This window comes from Danio rerio, chromosome 11 (genome assembly GCF_052040795.2).
Source record: "Danio rerio strain M-AB ecotype USA chromosome 11, GRCz13ab, whole genome shotgun sequence".
In the NCBI taxonomy this organism is placed as follows: Eukaryota; Metazoa; Chordata; class Actinopteri; order Cypriniformes; family Danionidae; genus Danio; species Danio rerio.
The window spans coordinates 1,743,029-1,759,576 of NC_141031.1; the positions used below are offsets into that span (position 1 = coordinate 1,743,029).

The 16,548-nt window shown below is 37.4% G+C and overlaps 1 protein-coding gene across 11 annotated transcripts in view; it reads left to right on the top strand.

Moving 5' to 3' along the window:
• Nucleotides 1–16,548, top strand: part of lrp1aa (low density lipoprotein receptor-related protein 1Aa) — a 222,310-nt gene that overhangs the window by 63,951 nt on the left and 141,811 nt on the right. For all 11 annotated transcript variants that reach the window (XM_087272962.1, XM_087272960.1, XM_087272961.1 and 8 more), the window contains exons 4-6: nucleotides 9,714–9,833; nucleotides 10,590–10,718; nucleotides 12,586–12,846. In XM_087272962.1, coding sequence (XP_087129088.1) covers nucleotides 9,714–9,833; nucleotides 10,590–10,718; nucleotides 12,586–12,846 — 510 coding nt within the window. The remainder of the gene's footprint in view (nucleotides 1–9,713; nucleotides 9,834–10,589; nucleotides 10,719–12,585; nucleotides 12,847–16,548) is intronic.

Sequence of the window (16,548 nt, forward strand, 5' to 3'; positions counted from 1 at the left end):
GGTCAATTTAGTTGATCAATTCCCATATAGCGCATGTTTTTGGACTGTGGGAGAAACCAAAGCACCCACACCAACAATGTGAGAACATGCAAACTCCACACAGAAACGCCAACTGACCCAGCTGGGACTCAAACCAGCGACCTTCTTGCTGTGAAGCCACAGTGCTAACCGCTGAGCCATCGTGCCACCAGCCTATAAAAGTAAATATCACTTAATATCAAAATATGGCTATGTTAAATGTGTTGCATGCAGACTGTTACCTGGTTTCAGCTTGCGTCCTGATAAACACAATCCACACTTCAGTTGATGTGATTAACTGTATGCTTTTAGATCCCCCCCCTGTATTGAGGAAAAATGGAGGACTTTGATCTGCCAGATGTGAGGCTTTTATACTGACAACTCTCATTATGTTTTTGCATAATGATGCTTTTAAAACGTAATGGCCAAAGGTATCTTTATAACATTTCACAGTTTCGTTGAAGATGACATGCTTTTTTTGATCAGGCTCATGATATAATATCCAGACCCCTCTAAGTATCTGTCAGTGTTTTGTAGATTTTAAAGGCTTTTATTCAGTGTTGTATAGTGCAGTATTAACTGTCTGCGTAAATGGATCTGCACTTTAAGTTTTTTTCTCTAGAACTAAACACACACAGTGAGGATGTTTCCCAGTATTGGGTTGCAGCTGGAAGGACATCCACTGTGTAAAACATATGCTGGATAAGTTGGCAGTTCATTACGCTGTGGCGACTCCCGATGAATAAAGGGACTAAGCCGAAGGAAAATGAATGAACACACACACACACACACCCCTAAAGTATGTTCTTTATTAGCTACACTTGTTTAATATCTTATTAATGGTAATTTAATCAGCCAATTACTATGACAACAACGTTACATTTAAGAGCGTGCAGACATTAGCGATGTACATTTTAGAACTAAGGTCAATACATGAAGCAGCTTCCAATACTATACGATACACTGCTGTACTATACTTTACCTTACAATATCATATCGTATCATATCATATTGTATGGTATCATATCATATTGTATCGCATCGCATCGTATCGTATCGTATCATATCATATCATATCATATCATATCATATCATATCATATCATATCATATCATATCATATCATATCATATCATATCATATCATATCATATCATATCATATCATATGAGACAATACGATACGATAGATGATGTATGACATGACATGATACGATGTGATACAATACAATATGATACAATAAAATACAATACGTACAGTAAGTGATCGTGATATATGTTATTATATGATATATTATGGATTGTTTGCCCTCTTGAATGGGCGCAAATTTTTTTTTTCCTTTTCAAATATTTCCCAAATGATGTTGAACATATTCAGGAATTTTTAACTTTATTTCCGGTAATACGATTTTTCCTGGAGAAAGTCTTATTTGTTTAATTTCGGCTACAATAAAACGTTCCCTAACTTCAACCTAGTGAAGCCTTTAAATGTCACTTTAAGCTGAATACTAGTATCTTGAATAATATCTAGTCAAATATTATGTACTGTCATCATGGCAAAGATAAAAAGATATATAAATTAATTATTTAGACTATTAAAAATGTGTTGAAAAAATTTTCTCTGATGAACTGCTCTGAGCCGATGCAAATATTTTCACATTTATGGCCACAAATATGGCCGCCAAGTGAACAGACTTTCTTTGAAACGTGACTTTGGTCCACGTGAGATGGAATTAATAAAGCAATATGTTAGTGTGAAACTCAGCTATGCATTTTATTGATAAATGAAGAGGATTCCTTTAACAACAATACACAAATCTGTGTGTTTTCACTTACTGCGCAGTATTTATCTCCCCAAAATTACACTGAAGTAAATAACATTACTGGAGAAATATGCGAACCTCCAGGATTATCTTTTGATTTCAAAATCATAATGGGATTCAGGTGTTTGGTTTATTTGAGTGGAATAAATCTGCTGCGAGTTTAGCAGCTCTGCCCTAAAGAAAGAACATACAATTGGATCCTCTAAATCAAAATCTGGGCCTCATCAGGTCTGCTTGTGGAAACGTGCCATGCCTCAGTCAAGTTCAGATGAGGATCTGTTAATGCTCACAAAGGCCGGGACGAGTTAGAAAGGTATTTGCAGAGTTTAGTGATTCGACATCGCTAATCCTCTACCAAAACAGAAACAATGCAGCAGAAATAAATCCATAAGAAAGTCATACAGTTATTGCAGGAGATCATCAAGAACTTAAGGATCTTCAGGCCTTTCTGCATTGGCTCAGACTTGTGTTCAATGGACTTTAAAAGAAACCCTTACTATACCACTCGAAATGTGATATATGAAATGATATTATATAATTTTATATGATGCAATATAATATGATATGATACAATATGATACGATACGATAAAATGCAATATGTGATCATGATATATGATATGATATGATCTGTGATACGATAAAATACAATATGATACAATACAATACAATATGATACGACACAATACAATATGATACGATAAAATACGATATGTGATCATGATATATGATATGATTTATGATACGATAAAATACAATATGATACAATACAATACAATATGATAGGATACAATACAATATGATACGATACAATACAATATGATATGATATGATAAAATACGATATGTGATCATGATATATGATATGATTTATGATACGATAAAATACAATATGATACAATACAATATGATACAATACAATATGATACAATACAATATGATACGATACAATACAACATGATACGATAAAATATGATATGTGATCATGATATATGATATGATTTATGATACGATAAAATACAATATGATACAATACAATATGATGCAATACAATACAATATGATACGATAAAATACGATATGTGATCATGCTATATGATATGATTTATGATACGATAAAATACAATATGATACAATACAATATGATGCAATACAATACAATATGATACAATACAATATGAGACGATACAATACAATATGATACGATAAAATACGATATGTGATCATGATATATGATATGATTTATGATACGATAAAATACAATATGATACAATACAATATGATACGATACAATACAACATAATACGTTAAAATATGATATGTGATCATGATATATGATATGATTTATGATACGATAAAATACAATATGATACAATACAATATGATACAATACAATACAATAGGATACAATACAATACAATATGATGCAATACAATACAATATGATACAATACAATGCAATATGATACGATACAATACAATATGATACGATAAAATATGATTTGTGATCATGATATATGATATGATTTATGATACGATAAAATACTATATGATACAATACAATACAGAATGATACGATAAAATCCCATATGTGATCATGATATATGATATGATATGATACAATATTAATGATACCATACCATACTCTACCATATGTGATATATGATTTGATATGGGACAATATGATACGATATGATATGATATGATACAACACAATAAAATATCATACGATAAAATATAATACGTGGTCATGACATATAATATGATATGATATATGATATTAATGATCCCATACCAGACCATACAATATGTGATATATAATATTATATGATTTATGATACGATATGATACAACACAATACAATATGATACAATACAATAAAATATGATACGATAAAATACGATGGGATCATGATATATGATATGAGACAATATTAATGAGACCATACCATACTATACCATATGTGATATATGATTTGATATGATATGATACGACACAATAAAATATGATACGATAAAATAAGGTATGTGATCATGATATATAATATGGTATGATATATGATAATTATGATACCATACCATACGATATGTAATCTATGATATTATTTATGATACGATATGATACATTACAATATGATATGATATAATACAATAAAATATGATACGATAAAATACGATATGTGATCATGATATATGATATGATATGATTTATGATACGATAAAATACTATATGATACAATACAATACAATATAATACGATAAAATACGAGATGTAATCATGATAAATAATATGGTATGATATATGATATTAATGATACCATACCATACGATATGTAATATATGATACGATATGATTTATGAAACGATATGATGCAATACATTATGATATGATATAATACAATACAATATGATACGATAAAATATGACATGTGATCATGATATAGGATATGATATGAATGATATGATACAATATTAATTATACCATACCATACCATATAGAAGTTCTCTGGTTTAAGTCCTGGCTGGGCTAGTTGGCATTTCTGTGTGGAGTTTGCATGTTCTCTTTGTGTTGGTGTGGGTTTCATCTGGGTGCTTCGGTTTCCCCCACAGTCCAAACACATGCGCTGTAGGGGAATTGGGTGAACTAAATTGGCCGTAGTGTATGAGTGTGTGTGTGAATGAGTGTGTATGGGTGTTTCCCAGTACTGGGTTGCAGCTGGAAGGGCATTCGCTGTGTAAAACAGATGCTGGCATAGTTGGCGGTTCATTCCGCTGTGGCGACCGCTGATTAATAAAAGGGACTAAGTCGAAGGAAAATGAATGAATGCATGTTTGTTTGCTGATGTTGATATCAGAGCTGCTGCTGCTGCTGGTTTTCAGGGGTGTTCTCTGCCGATGGCGTTTCTCTCATCTCAGCCTCTCGCAGGTGTATCTGAGGAGAGCACTTGGCTGAAATAACATCAAAAAAGAGTCGCACTTAAAAATGCATGGTGTTTCTCGAGTGTGTATAGACTGAGAGAGAAGTGCATATGGTCTGCTGCTTTTCCAGCGTGAAGGGTAACACTTGAATGCGTCCGTGACCTGAATACTCATAGTAGACTGTGCTGCAAACTCCATTTTCACAATCCAATTGTCCCAATAATGATATTAATACTAATTATATTAGTATAGCACTAATATAATACATAAATTGCAACTCAAAATGCTTCACAAACTTATTTAAAATATATTAAAAACAACAGCAACGTAGGTTAATCAAAGCTTTGAATGACTTAACAAGTATAGTGAAAGCAAAATAGACACAAAACATTGTTACATATCTGTAACATTTCAATGTAAATAGCAAAATTAAATGAATTAACGTGAACCGTTCTGTACCACTCTGTGGAAACGGGCTATAGTATTAAGATATTGGCTGTTTATTAGTACTTAGCCGACAGATAGCTCTCTCGCCCACTATAGCTAAGCAGGGCCGCGCCCGGTCAGTACCTGGATGGGAGACCACATGGGAAAGCTAGGTTGCTGCTGGAAGTGGTGTTAGTGATTCCAGCAGGGGGCGCTCAACCTGTGGTCTGTGTGGATCCTAATGCCTCAGTATAGTAACGGGGACTCTATACTGCTCAGTGAGCGTCGTCTTTCAGATGAGACATTAAACCAAGTTCCTGACTCTCTATGGTCGTTAAAAATCCAAGGATGTCCTTTGAAAAAGTGTAGGGGTTATTCTACCCATCATGGCCTCCTAACCATCACCATATCGTAATTGGCTTCATCACTCTGTCTCCTCTTCACCAATCAGCTGGTGTGTGGTGTGCGGTCTGGTGGAAAATGGCTGCTGTCACGTCATCCAGGTGGATGCTGCACACTGGTGGTGGATGAGGAGATTCCCCCAATGTGTAAAGCGCTTTGAGTGTCCAGAAAATCGCTATAAAATGTAAATAATTATTACCTATAAACTACATATTCTACATGATCTTATTCTACATCCCTAATCCTACCTAATAACTACAGTTCTACCTTAATAACTATTTGTAAATTACGAGTTTATTGAGGAAAATGTCACAGTTATTGGTTTGTTAATAGGGAGAATATACATTAAAGTAACCTACATTTCTAACTACATGTCTTGTTTCATTTATCAATATTTGCTCTTTTTCAATGTATTTCTAAAGCACAGTTAAACACAACTAACGCTGGCTGACGTGCTGTGCAGAATAGATTAATGGTAATGAAATTAAAAATGAAGCATGATCAAAACAAATAATGAATGCAACAAAACATGAAGGAAATCATACACATGAAAGAAACATTAGAAATCATGGAAGTAGGTCAGATCAAATAAATCTAGACTTAAAAATAGATAATAAATACACTATGATCATGGGATGAAGGTAAAATAGACAATTGAATTCATTTCATGTTGTTTCTGCTTTAGCTCCTTCATTAAAGTTGAATTTCACAATAGCTCCAGTGAACTGAAACGGCTTCACTCAAGGTTAAATTTTCTCCAAATCTGAATCTCTTTGTCATCAAATTCATGCTAGGGAACATGCCCTTAGCTGGACATGTGTCATGTTAGATATTCAATACAGAGGCATTCATTGTGTCTGAAGATGATCCGATCTGAGCTTACACCTGTCAGTGGTCAGCAGAAGGTGCATTAGTTATTATGAGGACTAGAAGAGACATTATAGCTCAGAGCTGTGGAGGACTGAAGACACAGTCTGTTCCAGACTAAATACAGCCACTCTTCCTGTCTATCTATCTATCTATCCGTCCAACCATCCTTCCATCCGTCTATTTATCTGTGTATTGTTCTATCTATCTATCTATCTATCTATCTATCTATCTATCTATCTATCTATCTATCTATCTATCTATCTATCTATCTATCTATCTATCTATCTATCTATCTATCTATCTATCTATCTATCTATCTATCTATCTATCTATCTATCATCTATCTATCTATCTATCTATCTATCTATCTATCTATCTATCTATCTATCTATCTATCTATCTATCTATCTATCATCTATCTATCTATCTATCTATCTATCTATCTATCTATCTATCTATCTATCTATCTATCTATCTATCTATCTATCTATCTATCTATCTATCTATCTATCTATTTATCTGTCTGTCTGTCTGTCTGTCCATTCATCCATCCATCCATCCGTCTATCTGTCCATCTTTCTATTTATCTGTGTATCGTTCTGTCTGTCTGTCTGTCTGTCTGTCTCTCTGAGACAGATGGGAACATTTATGTTATGTATCATTCTATATTATTGTCTAAAAAACAGGTAATGAATGGGTAATAACCCCTACTGTATTCAATATAATAACTTAATCATAGCAAACTAGATAATTGCTTAAATAAACCAAGGTTTTATGCACAAAAAATTCATTACCTGAGCTAAAAGAAAGAAATACAGAATAAAAAGAAAGAATAAATGAATAAAAGAAAAAAAAGAAATATAAAAGAAAGAAAGAAAGAAAGAAAGAAAGAAAAAGAGAAAGAAAAGAGAAAAAAAGAATAAATAGAAAGAATAAAAAAGAAAGAAAGATAAGGGGGAAATAAAAAGAAAGACACAAAGAAAGACCGCCAGAATAAAAAAGAATAAATAAACAAAGAAATTAAAAAAAAAGAAAAAAATGAATAAGAAGAAAGAATATAGAGAATAAAGAAAGAAAAATACAATGAAATAAAGAATAGAAAGAAAGAAAGAATAAAAAATAAATAGAAAGAATAAAGAAAGAATGAATGAATGAAATAAAAGAAAAGAAACTATTAAAGAAAGAAAATTAATAAAATGGAAGTATGAAAAGAAAGAAAGAAAGAAAGAAAGAAAGAAAGAAAGAAAGGCATGTTTCGTCCATCAGGGGACTGATATTTTACACACATTTTACCATCGTGCTGTGAAATGTGAAGTTAAAGCAAAATCCCTGTCAAATTTCCACTCAATCCTCTTAGGGATTATCAGTGAAGAACTCACTGCAAACACACACACACACACACACACACACACACACACACACACACACACACTTCTGGCTACAACAGTTGTCATTAGTGCTTTGCTAAGCTAACGGTGAAATACGTTAGCAGCCACATTGTTGCTCACATTATGAAGAGTCTTGGTGTCAGAAATGTGACGTGTGCCGATGATAAACTCAAATACTTCATGTGCAGTCAGCAGAACTGAGCTGGAGCAGAATGGGCGAGGTTCAGACCAATAATGCTGTGTGCTGTTAGCCGTAATATTAGCATAGTGTGAGCTGTTGAATCAGTCCATCACACTCACTCACTGGCTATTTTATTAGGTACATCATACTAGTAACGTGTTGGACCCCCTTTTGCCTTCAGATATGCCTTAAAAGTTTGTGGTGCTCGATTGGTACTAATGGGCCCAAAGTGTGCCAAGAAAATCTCCCCCACACCATTACAACACCCCCACCAGTCTGAACCGCTGATACAAGGCAGGATGGATCCATGCTTACATGTTGTTGAGGCCAAATTGTGAGCCGAGCATCTGAATGTGTCAGCAGAAATGGAGACTCATCAGAGCAGCAACGTTTCTCCAATCTTCTATTGTCCAGTTTTGGTGAGTCTGTGTGAATTGTAGCCTGAGTTTCCTGTTCTTAGCTGACAGGAGCGGCACCCGGTGTGCTCTTCTGCTGCTGTAGCCCATCCGCCTCAAGGTTGGACGTGTTGTGTGTTCAGAGATGCTCTTCAGCAGAGCTCGGTTGTAACGAGTGCTTATTTGAGTTACTGTTGCCTTTCTATCAGCTGGAACCAGTCTGGCCATTCTCCTCTGACCTCTGGCATCAGCAAGGCATTTGCGCCCACAGAACTGCCGCACACTGGATATTTCCTCTTTGTCGGACCATTCTCTGTAAACCCTAGAGATGGTTTTGCATGAAAATCCCAGTAGATCAGCAGTTTCTGAAATACTCAGAGCAACCCGTCTGGCACCAACAACCACGTTCAAAGTCTCTTAAATCCCCTTTCTTCCTCATTCTGATGCTCGCTTTAAACTGCAGCAGATCGTCTTGACCATGTCTGCATGCCTAAATGCATTGAGCTGCTGCCATGTGATTGGCCGATTAGAAATTTGCGTTACTCAGCAGTTGGACAGGTGTACCTAATAAAGTGGCCGGTTAGTGTAAACACAGCAATAAAGTGATTACTTTAAGCTATGGGCTTTCATTTGAAATAAAGTGGATTAGAAATATAAATTCTTTCATATATGAAAAAAAATGTAGACAGCGCCCTCTAGTGGACCTGATGTCTGAAATAATTAACAAAACGTTCCTGCTGCACCTAAATATTTTTGGTTACACTTTAATTTAGGTCACAATTCCCGCTATTAACTACTGGCTTATTACCTGCATATTATTAAGATAGGAAGTGTTCATTAGTAGTTTAAAGTATGATCTTGTTCTGCATCCCCAATCCTACCCAAAACCTAATTACCACCTCACTACCTAATAATAAGCAGCTAATTAGTAGTTTATTAAGCTAGTAGCATTGTTTATTGGTAATAAGTTTTTTAATACCGTGAATTGTGACCTAAATAAAGTGTTTTTTTATGTTACAGTCGTCCTCATCAAGGGACTCCAACTTCCAGCATTTAATTTAATAATACAGCTTTGCCCTTATTAATAAACATCAGCTAAGTTTGTGTCTTGCATAAGCAGATGAGCTGTGTTTCAGGCAATCTCTGTGTTATGATGGATGATACAGACAATGTTGCAGGGTTGTATGCTTGTTGTAAAATGTGTGTTTTCCTAGTCTCTTCAGTGTGTGTTGGTTGGTGTTTTCTGACCTCTGTGTGTGTGTGTGTGTGTGTGTGTGTCCTCTGCTCTGATGTCTGCAGAACTGGCGCACAACTGTACTCTCTCCGGCTGTCAGGATGAGTGTGGCGTGACGCGCAGCGGACCCGTCTGCTTCTGCAAGAGCGGATACGAGATCAGCCAAGATGGAAAGACCTGCAAAGGTCAGCAGCACACACACAGACACACACATACACACACGCATGTATGCATAAACACACACAAATACATGCATGCTTAAATACAAACACAGAAGCATGCATACGCACACACACACACATACACATTCATGCTTACATACACACACACACACACACACATACACAAACATGCATACACATACACACACATGCTTACATACACACATACATGCACGCACACACACACAATTGCATACGCACACAGACATGCATGTATACGCATACATATGCACACACATACACATGCATACACACATACGCACAGACATACATGCGTGTATACACACACGTGCACACACACTAGATTGCGTACACATGCATGCATACATACATGCACATATAGACACAACCATATACACACATACACACCCACAGATACACACACATGTACATGCACAAACACACACACATGCACATATATACACTAGCACATGCACACACATACATATATGCACACATTCATGCATACATACAAATACACATGCCTACACCATACGCACGCATACAAAACACACACACACACAAACGCACACACACACACATGTATTGATGGATGCAATTGAGTTTTAAATATGTGCATTATGTAATAATCACTGAAAATTGTAATTAATTTAGTTGAAAAGACTTGATTTGTTTAACAAGTTGAATCAATTAATTTAAGTTTTCGTTCATTAACTGATCGATTTGTTTGTGTGTTTGTGTATGTGTGCGTGTGTTCAGATTTTGACGAGTGTACGGTGTACGGCACCTGCAGTCAGACGTGCACCAACACAGACGGCTCCTACAGCTGCTCCTGTGTGGAAGGTTATCTCGTCCAGCCAGACAACAGATCCTGCAAGGCCAAGAACGGTGAGACAAACAGGCCAAGATAAGATTCAATAAAACAAACCTTCTCCATTTCCCTGACACACATCAGCAGCTCCATTCATCATGGCTGACTGAACCGCCAGCCGCTTTTTTGTCTTGTTTCTAGTCCAAATAATTAAAAACTCTCAAATCAAGAAGCCTTTTAAGATGACTGTGTAAATGACACTTAATGACTGTTGTCATAAGCGGGAATACAATGTCATTCCTATTCATGATGTCACATCATGGTTATAAAGGTGCCATAACAGATAGTCAAGTAAGTGTTACCCATAAAGCTCTACTGGGAATGATGTGCAAAAAGAAAGCCCCACCCCCTACTCAATATTAAGTTTCAGTTGGAAGTGCGAAATGAAAGCCACGCCCCCTAATAAATATTCAGTTTCAATTCAAAGTACATCAACATACTGAAATAAGAGTCTCTGCAACTTCTGGTTCATGCAAATGAATGAAGCCCCACCCCCTACTTAATATTCCGTTTCAGTTGGAAGCACAAAAAGAAAGCCCCGCCTCTTACCCAATATTCCATTTTAGTTGGAAGTGTAAAAAGAAAGCCCCGCCCCCTACTCAGTGTTCAGTTTCATTTGGAAGCACAAAAAGAAAGCCCCGCCCCTACTGAATATTTATTTTAAGTTGGGAGAGCAAAAAGAAAGCCCCGCACCCTACTCATTATTCAGTTTCAGTTTGAAGTGCAAGTAGAAAGCCCCACCCCCTAGTCAATATTTAGTTTCAGTTAAAAGTGCAAAAAGAAAGCCCCGCCCCCAACTCAATATTCTGTGTCAGTTGAAAGCGCAAAAAGAAAGCCCCGCCTCCTATTCTATATTCTGTGTCTGTTGAAAGTGCAAAAAGAAAGCCCCACCCCACCCCCAGTCAATATTTAGTTTCAGTTAGAAGTGCAAAAAGAAAGCCCCGCCCCTACTCAATATTCCGTTTTAGTTGAAAGCGCAAAAAGAAAGCCCCGCCCCCTACTCATTATTTAGTTTCATAAAGAAGTGCAAAAAGAAAGCCCCGCCCCCTACTCTATATTCAGTTTCAGTTGGAAGGGAAAAAAGAAAGCCCCGCCCCCTACTTAATATTCTGTTTCAGTTGGAAGTGCAAAAAGAAAGTCCCACCCCCTACTCAATATTCTGTTCCAGTTGTAAATGCAAAAAGCCCCACCCCCTACTCAATATTCAGTTTCAGTTGGAAGTGCAAAAAGAAAGCCCCGCCCCCTACTCTATATTCAGTTTCAGTTGGAAGGGAAAAAGAAAAAAAAGAAAGCCCCGCCCCCTACTTAATATTCTGTTTCAGTTGGAAGTGCAAAAAGAAAGTCCCACCCCCTACTCAATATTCTGTTCCAGTTGTAAATGCAAAAAGCCCCACCCCCTACTCAATATTCAGTTTCAGTTGGAAGTGCAAAAAGAAAGCCCCGCCCCTTACTCAAAATTCCATTTCAGTTGGAATCGCAAAAAGAAAGCTCCGCCTCCTAGTTAATATTTAGTTTCAGTTGGAAGCGCAAAAAGAAACCCCACCCCCTACTTAATATTCTGTTTCAGTTGAAAGTGCAAAAAGAAAGCCCCGCCCCTACTTAGTATTTCGTTTCAGTTGGAAGTGCAAAAGGAAAACCCCGCCCCTTAATCAAAATTCTATTTCAGTTGAAAGCACAAAAAGAAAGCCCGCCCCCTACTTAATAATCCGTTGCAGTTAGAAGCTCAAAAAGAAAACCCTGCTCCCTACTCAATATTCCTTTTTAGGTGGAAGTGCAAAAAAAAGCCCCGCCCATACTCAATATTCCATTTTAGTTAAAATTGCAGAAGTTCTGAGCTCTAACTGATTTGTTTGTTTGTGTATGTTTGTGTGCGTGTGTGTGTAGTGCCTGTGGATCGTCTGCCCGTCTTACTGATCGCCAACTCCCAGAACATCCAGATCACGTCTCTGAGCGGCTCCAGCAGCCCGTCGCTCCACATCACCACAAAGCAGACCACGGCCATGGACTTCCTGTACACGCAGGAAACCATCTGCTGGATCAACGTGGGCGACTCTCCGGCCGGAACGCATCTGAAGTGCGCCAAGATCGCAGGACTCAAGAGCTTCAGCGAGGAGAGGACCATCAACATCTCGCTCAGCCTGCACCGTAAGCTCACTTCATATTATCATAGCTGCGTATTAATGAGGCAGACCTGAGGAAAGTCTTGCTAAATAATGCATATGCTAATTAGTAGGGCTGGGAGTCGATTCCAAAAAGATAACATAGTGTCCTTTTGACATGGTGTGAAATAAGGCTCTGATGTCCCTAGAGTTAGTGTGTAGCGCTGTTGCCTTACAACAAGAAGGTCTTTGGTTCAAGTCCCAGCTGGATCAATTGGCATTTCTGTGTGGAGTTTGCATGTTCTCCCCGTGTTGGCATGGGTTTCCTCCCGGTGCTCCGGTTTCTCTCAAATTCCAAACACATGCAATGGAATTTAATAAACTGGCTGTAGTGTAGGCCAAGAAGGATGTCCGCTGTAAAAAACATATGCTGGATAAGTTGGCGGTTCATTCCACTGTGGCGACCACTGATGAATAAAGACCTAAGCCAAAGGAAAATTAATTAATGTATAAGTAGTCTGATTTTACTGTTGCGTTTTATCATTTTTGAATCTTGAACTGGTGAAAATGCTTTTTTAGCTTAGCTTAGCATAGATCATTGAATCAGATTAGACCATTAGCATTTTGCTAAAAAATATAATAAATCAAATAATTGTCCTATTTAAATCTTTACAGCGGTTGCAAGGATATTAACATATTAATTATATTACACAGCGCTTTGGATAGCAAAGCTGTGGATAAGTTGGCGGTTCATTCCGCTGTGGTGACCCCTGATGAATAAAGGAACTAAGCCGAAGAAAAATAAATAAATGAATTGTCTAATTTTCAACTTCTCTAAAGGTAAACTGTTCAGTTTTACCATTTATGAAATCTGATCAGGCGGGAGCACTTTTAGCTTAGCTTAGCATAGGTTATTGAAACAGATTAGACCATTAGCATTTTGCTAAAAAAAAAAAAATTTAATAATTTTCCTATTGAAAGCTTTACAGCAGGCGTAAAGATATAAACGTATTAATGATATTAACACAGTGCTTTGGATAACAGAGTTATGGATAAGTTGGCGGTTCATTCCGCTGTGATGACCCCCTGATAAATAAATGGACTAAGCTGAAGAAAAATGAATTAATGTCTAATTTTACAACTCCTCTAAAGTTAAACTGTTGAGTTTTATCATTTTTTAATCCTGATCTGGCGGGAGCACTTTTAGCTTAGCTTAGCATAGATCATTGAATCGGATTAGACCATTAGCCTTTTGCTAAAAAATTAAAAAATAGTTTGAATAATTGTCCTATTTAACTCTTTACAGCAGGCGCAAAGATATCAACATGTTAATGATATTAACTCAGAAATTTTACCTAACCAGGTAGGGACTAACAAGCCAGAATGAGACTATAGTTCCTAGCCATATCTGTCTTGAAAATAACAACTTTTAATTTTCCATTGGTCTTGGTATGGGCGGCAGGGTGGCTCAGGGGTTAGCACTGTGGCCTCACAGCAAGGAGGTCTCTGGTTCAAGTCCCAGCTGGGCCAGTTGGCATTTCTGTGTTGAGTTTGCCTGTTCTCCTCATGTTGGCATGGGTTTACTCCAGATGCTTCGGTTTCCCCAACAAGGGCATCCGCAGTGTAAAACATTAGCTGGAATAGTTGGCGAATCATTCCACTTTGGCCACCTGTGAAATAGAGATTGGGCCAAAGGAAAATAAATGAATAGATGGAGTTGGTACATGATGTAACAACAGAAGAGTCAAACTTTAGGAAAATTCTTGAAGCTTTTTTTAAACAAGATGCTAATGGTCTAATCCAAATCAAGTATTTATGCTAAGCTAAGCTACAAAATGCTTTACAACTAAGCTGTAAACTCTAAAATTGTTCTTTAAGGGAGAAGAAACAGAGAGAGATATTAAATTATTCATTATCCCTTTTATAGAACTTGCAAATGTTTGTGTTTTTGTGACTCGATTTCATGTCAGACTGTTCCACCAATATCTGATCATAGCTTTTCAAAGAGATATAGGCCATTTCACTTCAGACTAACTCCTCAGTTGTGCTCAGAGGAGTTTATTTGTGCTCATTTTCAGGCAGTTTGAGATTTGATGTCTTCTGCTAGTGTTGTTTATGTGTTTTCCTGATTGATGTTTCTCTGAGCTGCGCTGATCAATAATACTGCTTTCCCCCCCGTGAGTGTTCATTGAGCATACTGAGAGACTGGTAAACTGCTCTTCAGCTGCTTAATGAATAAGATGCCTGTTTTCATACGCCAAAGTGCCCTGAAAGCGTTTAAGCAATTCACCTTTTGGGATTTTATGAAAGAGACGGAAAGTCGAATGAATGAAGGTAAGAAACATTCCGGGAACGAGATTAAAGGATTTCAGGGAAGTAAAACAAAACAAGTTGAAGCATTTATTTTGGTAATGACCAGAAAAAGACTTACATGTTGCAGAATAAGATAAGTGGTATTACAGCACACACTGACAACATTTACAGTACAGTGACTGTAAAAAAACAGCTTGCATTTTTGCTAAATGTAAAATATGTAGCTCCAGGAACATTTTGTTGTATGTTTCAGATGTCAAATCCACTAGAGGGCGCTGTCTACATTTTTCACATCTAAAATATGTTACAGGAGGCTCAGTGGTTAGCACTGTCACCTCACAGCTGTGTGTGTGTGTGTGTGTTATACAGACAGTGCGCAGATCTCTAACCGTACGTTCACACCGAAAGCGGCGAGAGCGTGGCGATAACGCTGTCAGCCTTCAGCTCCGGCAGCGAGAGCGTCAAAACTCGCGACATTGATCTCGTATTTAAAGGAGCCGTTGCAGCATATCAGTTACATTCCTTCATAAAACAAGTTTCTAGCGTGAAAATGTTGCGCACTTCTTATCAAATTCATATAACAATGGAAGATCAAGTTACGTGTGGTGTGGCTTTGCTTTATTTATCCAATATGTGTCCATATGTCTGAAATATCCTGAAGCGGCTAGACTGTTTTGTACTGTCACGTCGTGCTAGATTCACGCTTTTTTAAGATAAGTTTATATAACATTAATGAACATCAGTAACTCGCCAGTAACTTATTTAATGCATGATCCTGTAAGAAAACATTGTAAATCCGGCGACCGCAATCATCAAACCCTTGGGAACAACTGTGGTTGGAACCAAAGTTCACAGGTCTGTGTTCTCTGAACTCCTATCAATCGGTGGACGTCTTCATTCTGATTGGTTGCCGCCGAACCGCGTCATAGCTCATTACCATAAAGTTGACATGATTTCAACTCTCCTCGACGCCCACGCCGGAGAAGACGCGCCACGCTGCTCCTCGCCGCTTATCGCCGCCGGCTCTCATTGAAATTGAATGACTTCCGGCTACTTTGACGCTCTCGCCGCTTTCGGTGTGAACGTACGGTATTACGAACAAGACAATTTGCAAATTGTGCAACAAACACAACCCAGGCTCATTCTGAAAATGTTGTCCCGCGGATGTTTCTGGAGAAAGCGAAATACGTTCCTTACGGCGCTTGCCAGCTGGCCGCTCACCTCCATGTGTAGAGCTTTCCCGCCGCAACAAGTTTGTCCGGTTAGCTCGTCGTGTACTTCGGCGGACTGGAGGCGCAGAGAGGATATGACCATGACAACGAAGACCGGGTTCGAGTCCAGGGTGGAGCGGTTCCAGAAATCAGGTAAGAAAACAAAAACAAAATCCAAAAAATAAAGTGAACAAGTTCATAACGGGGTGAGAATGTGGTCAAAA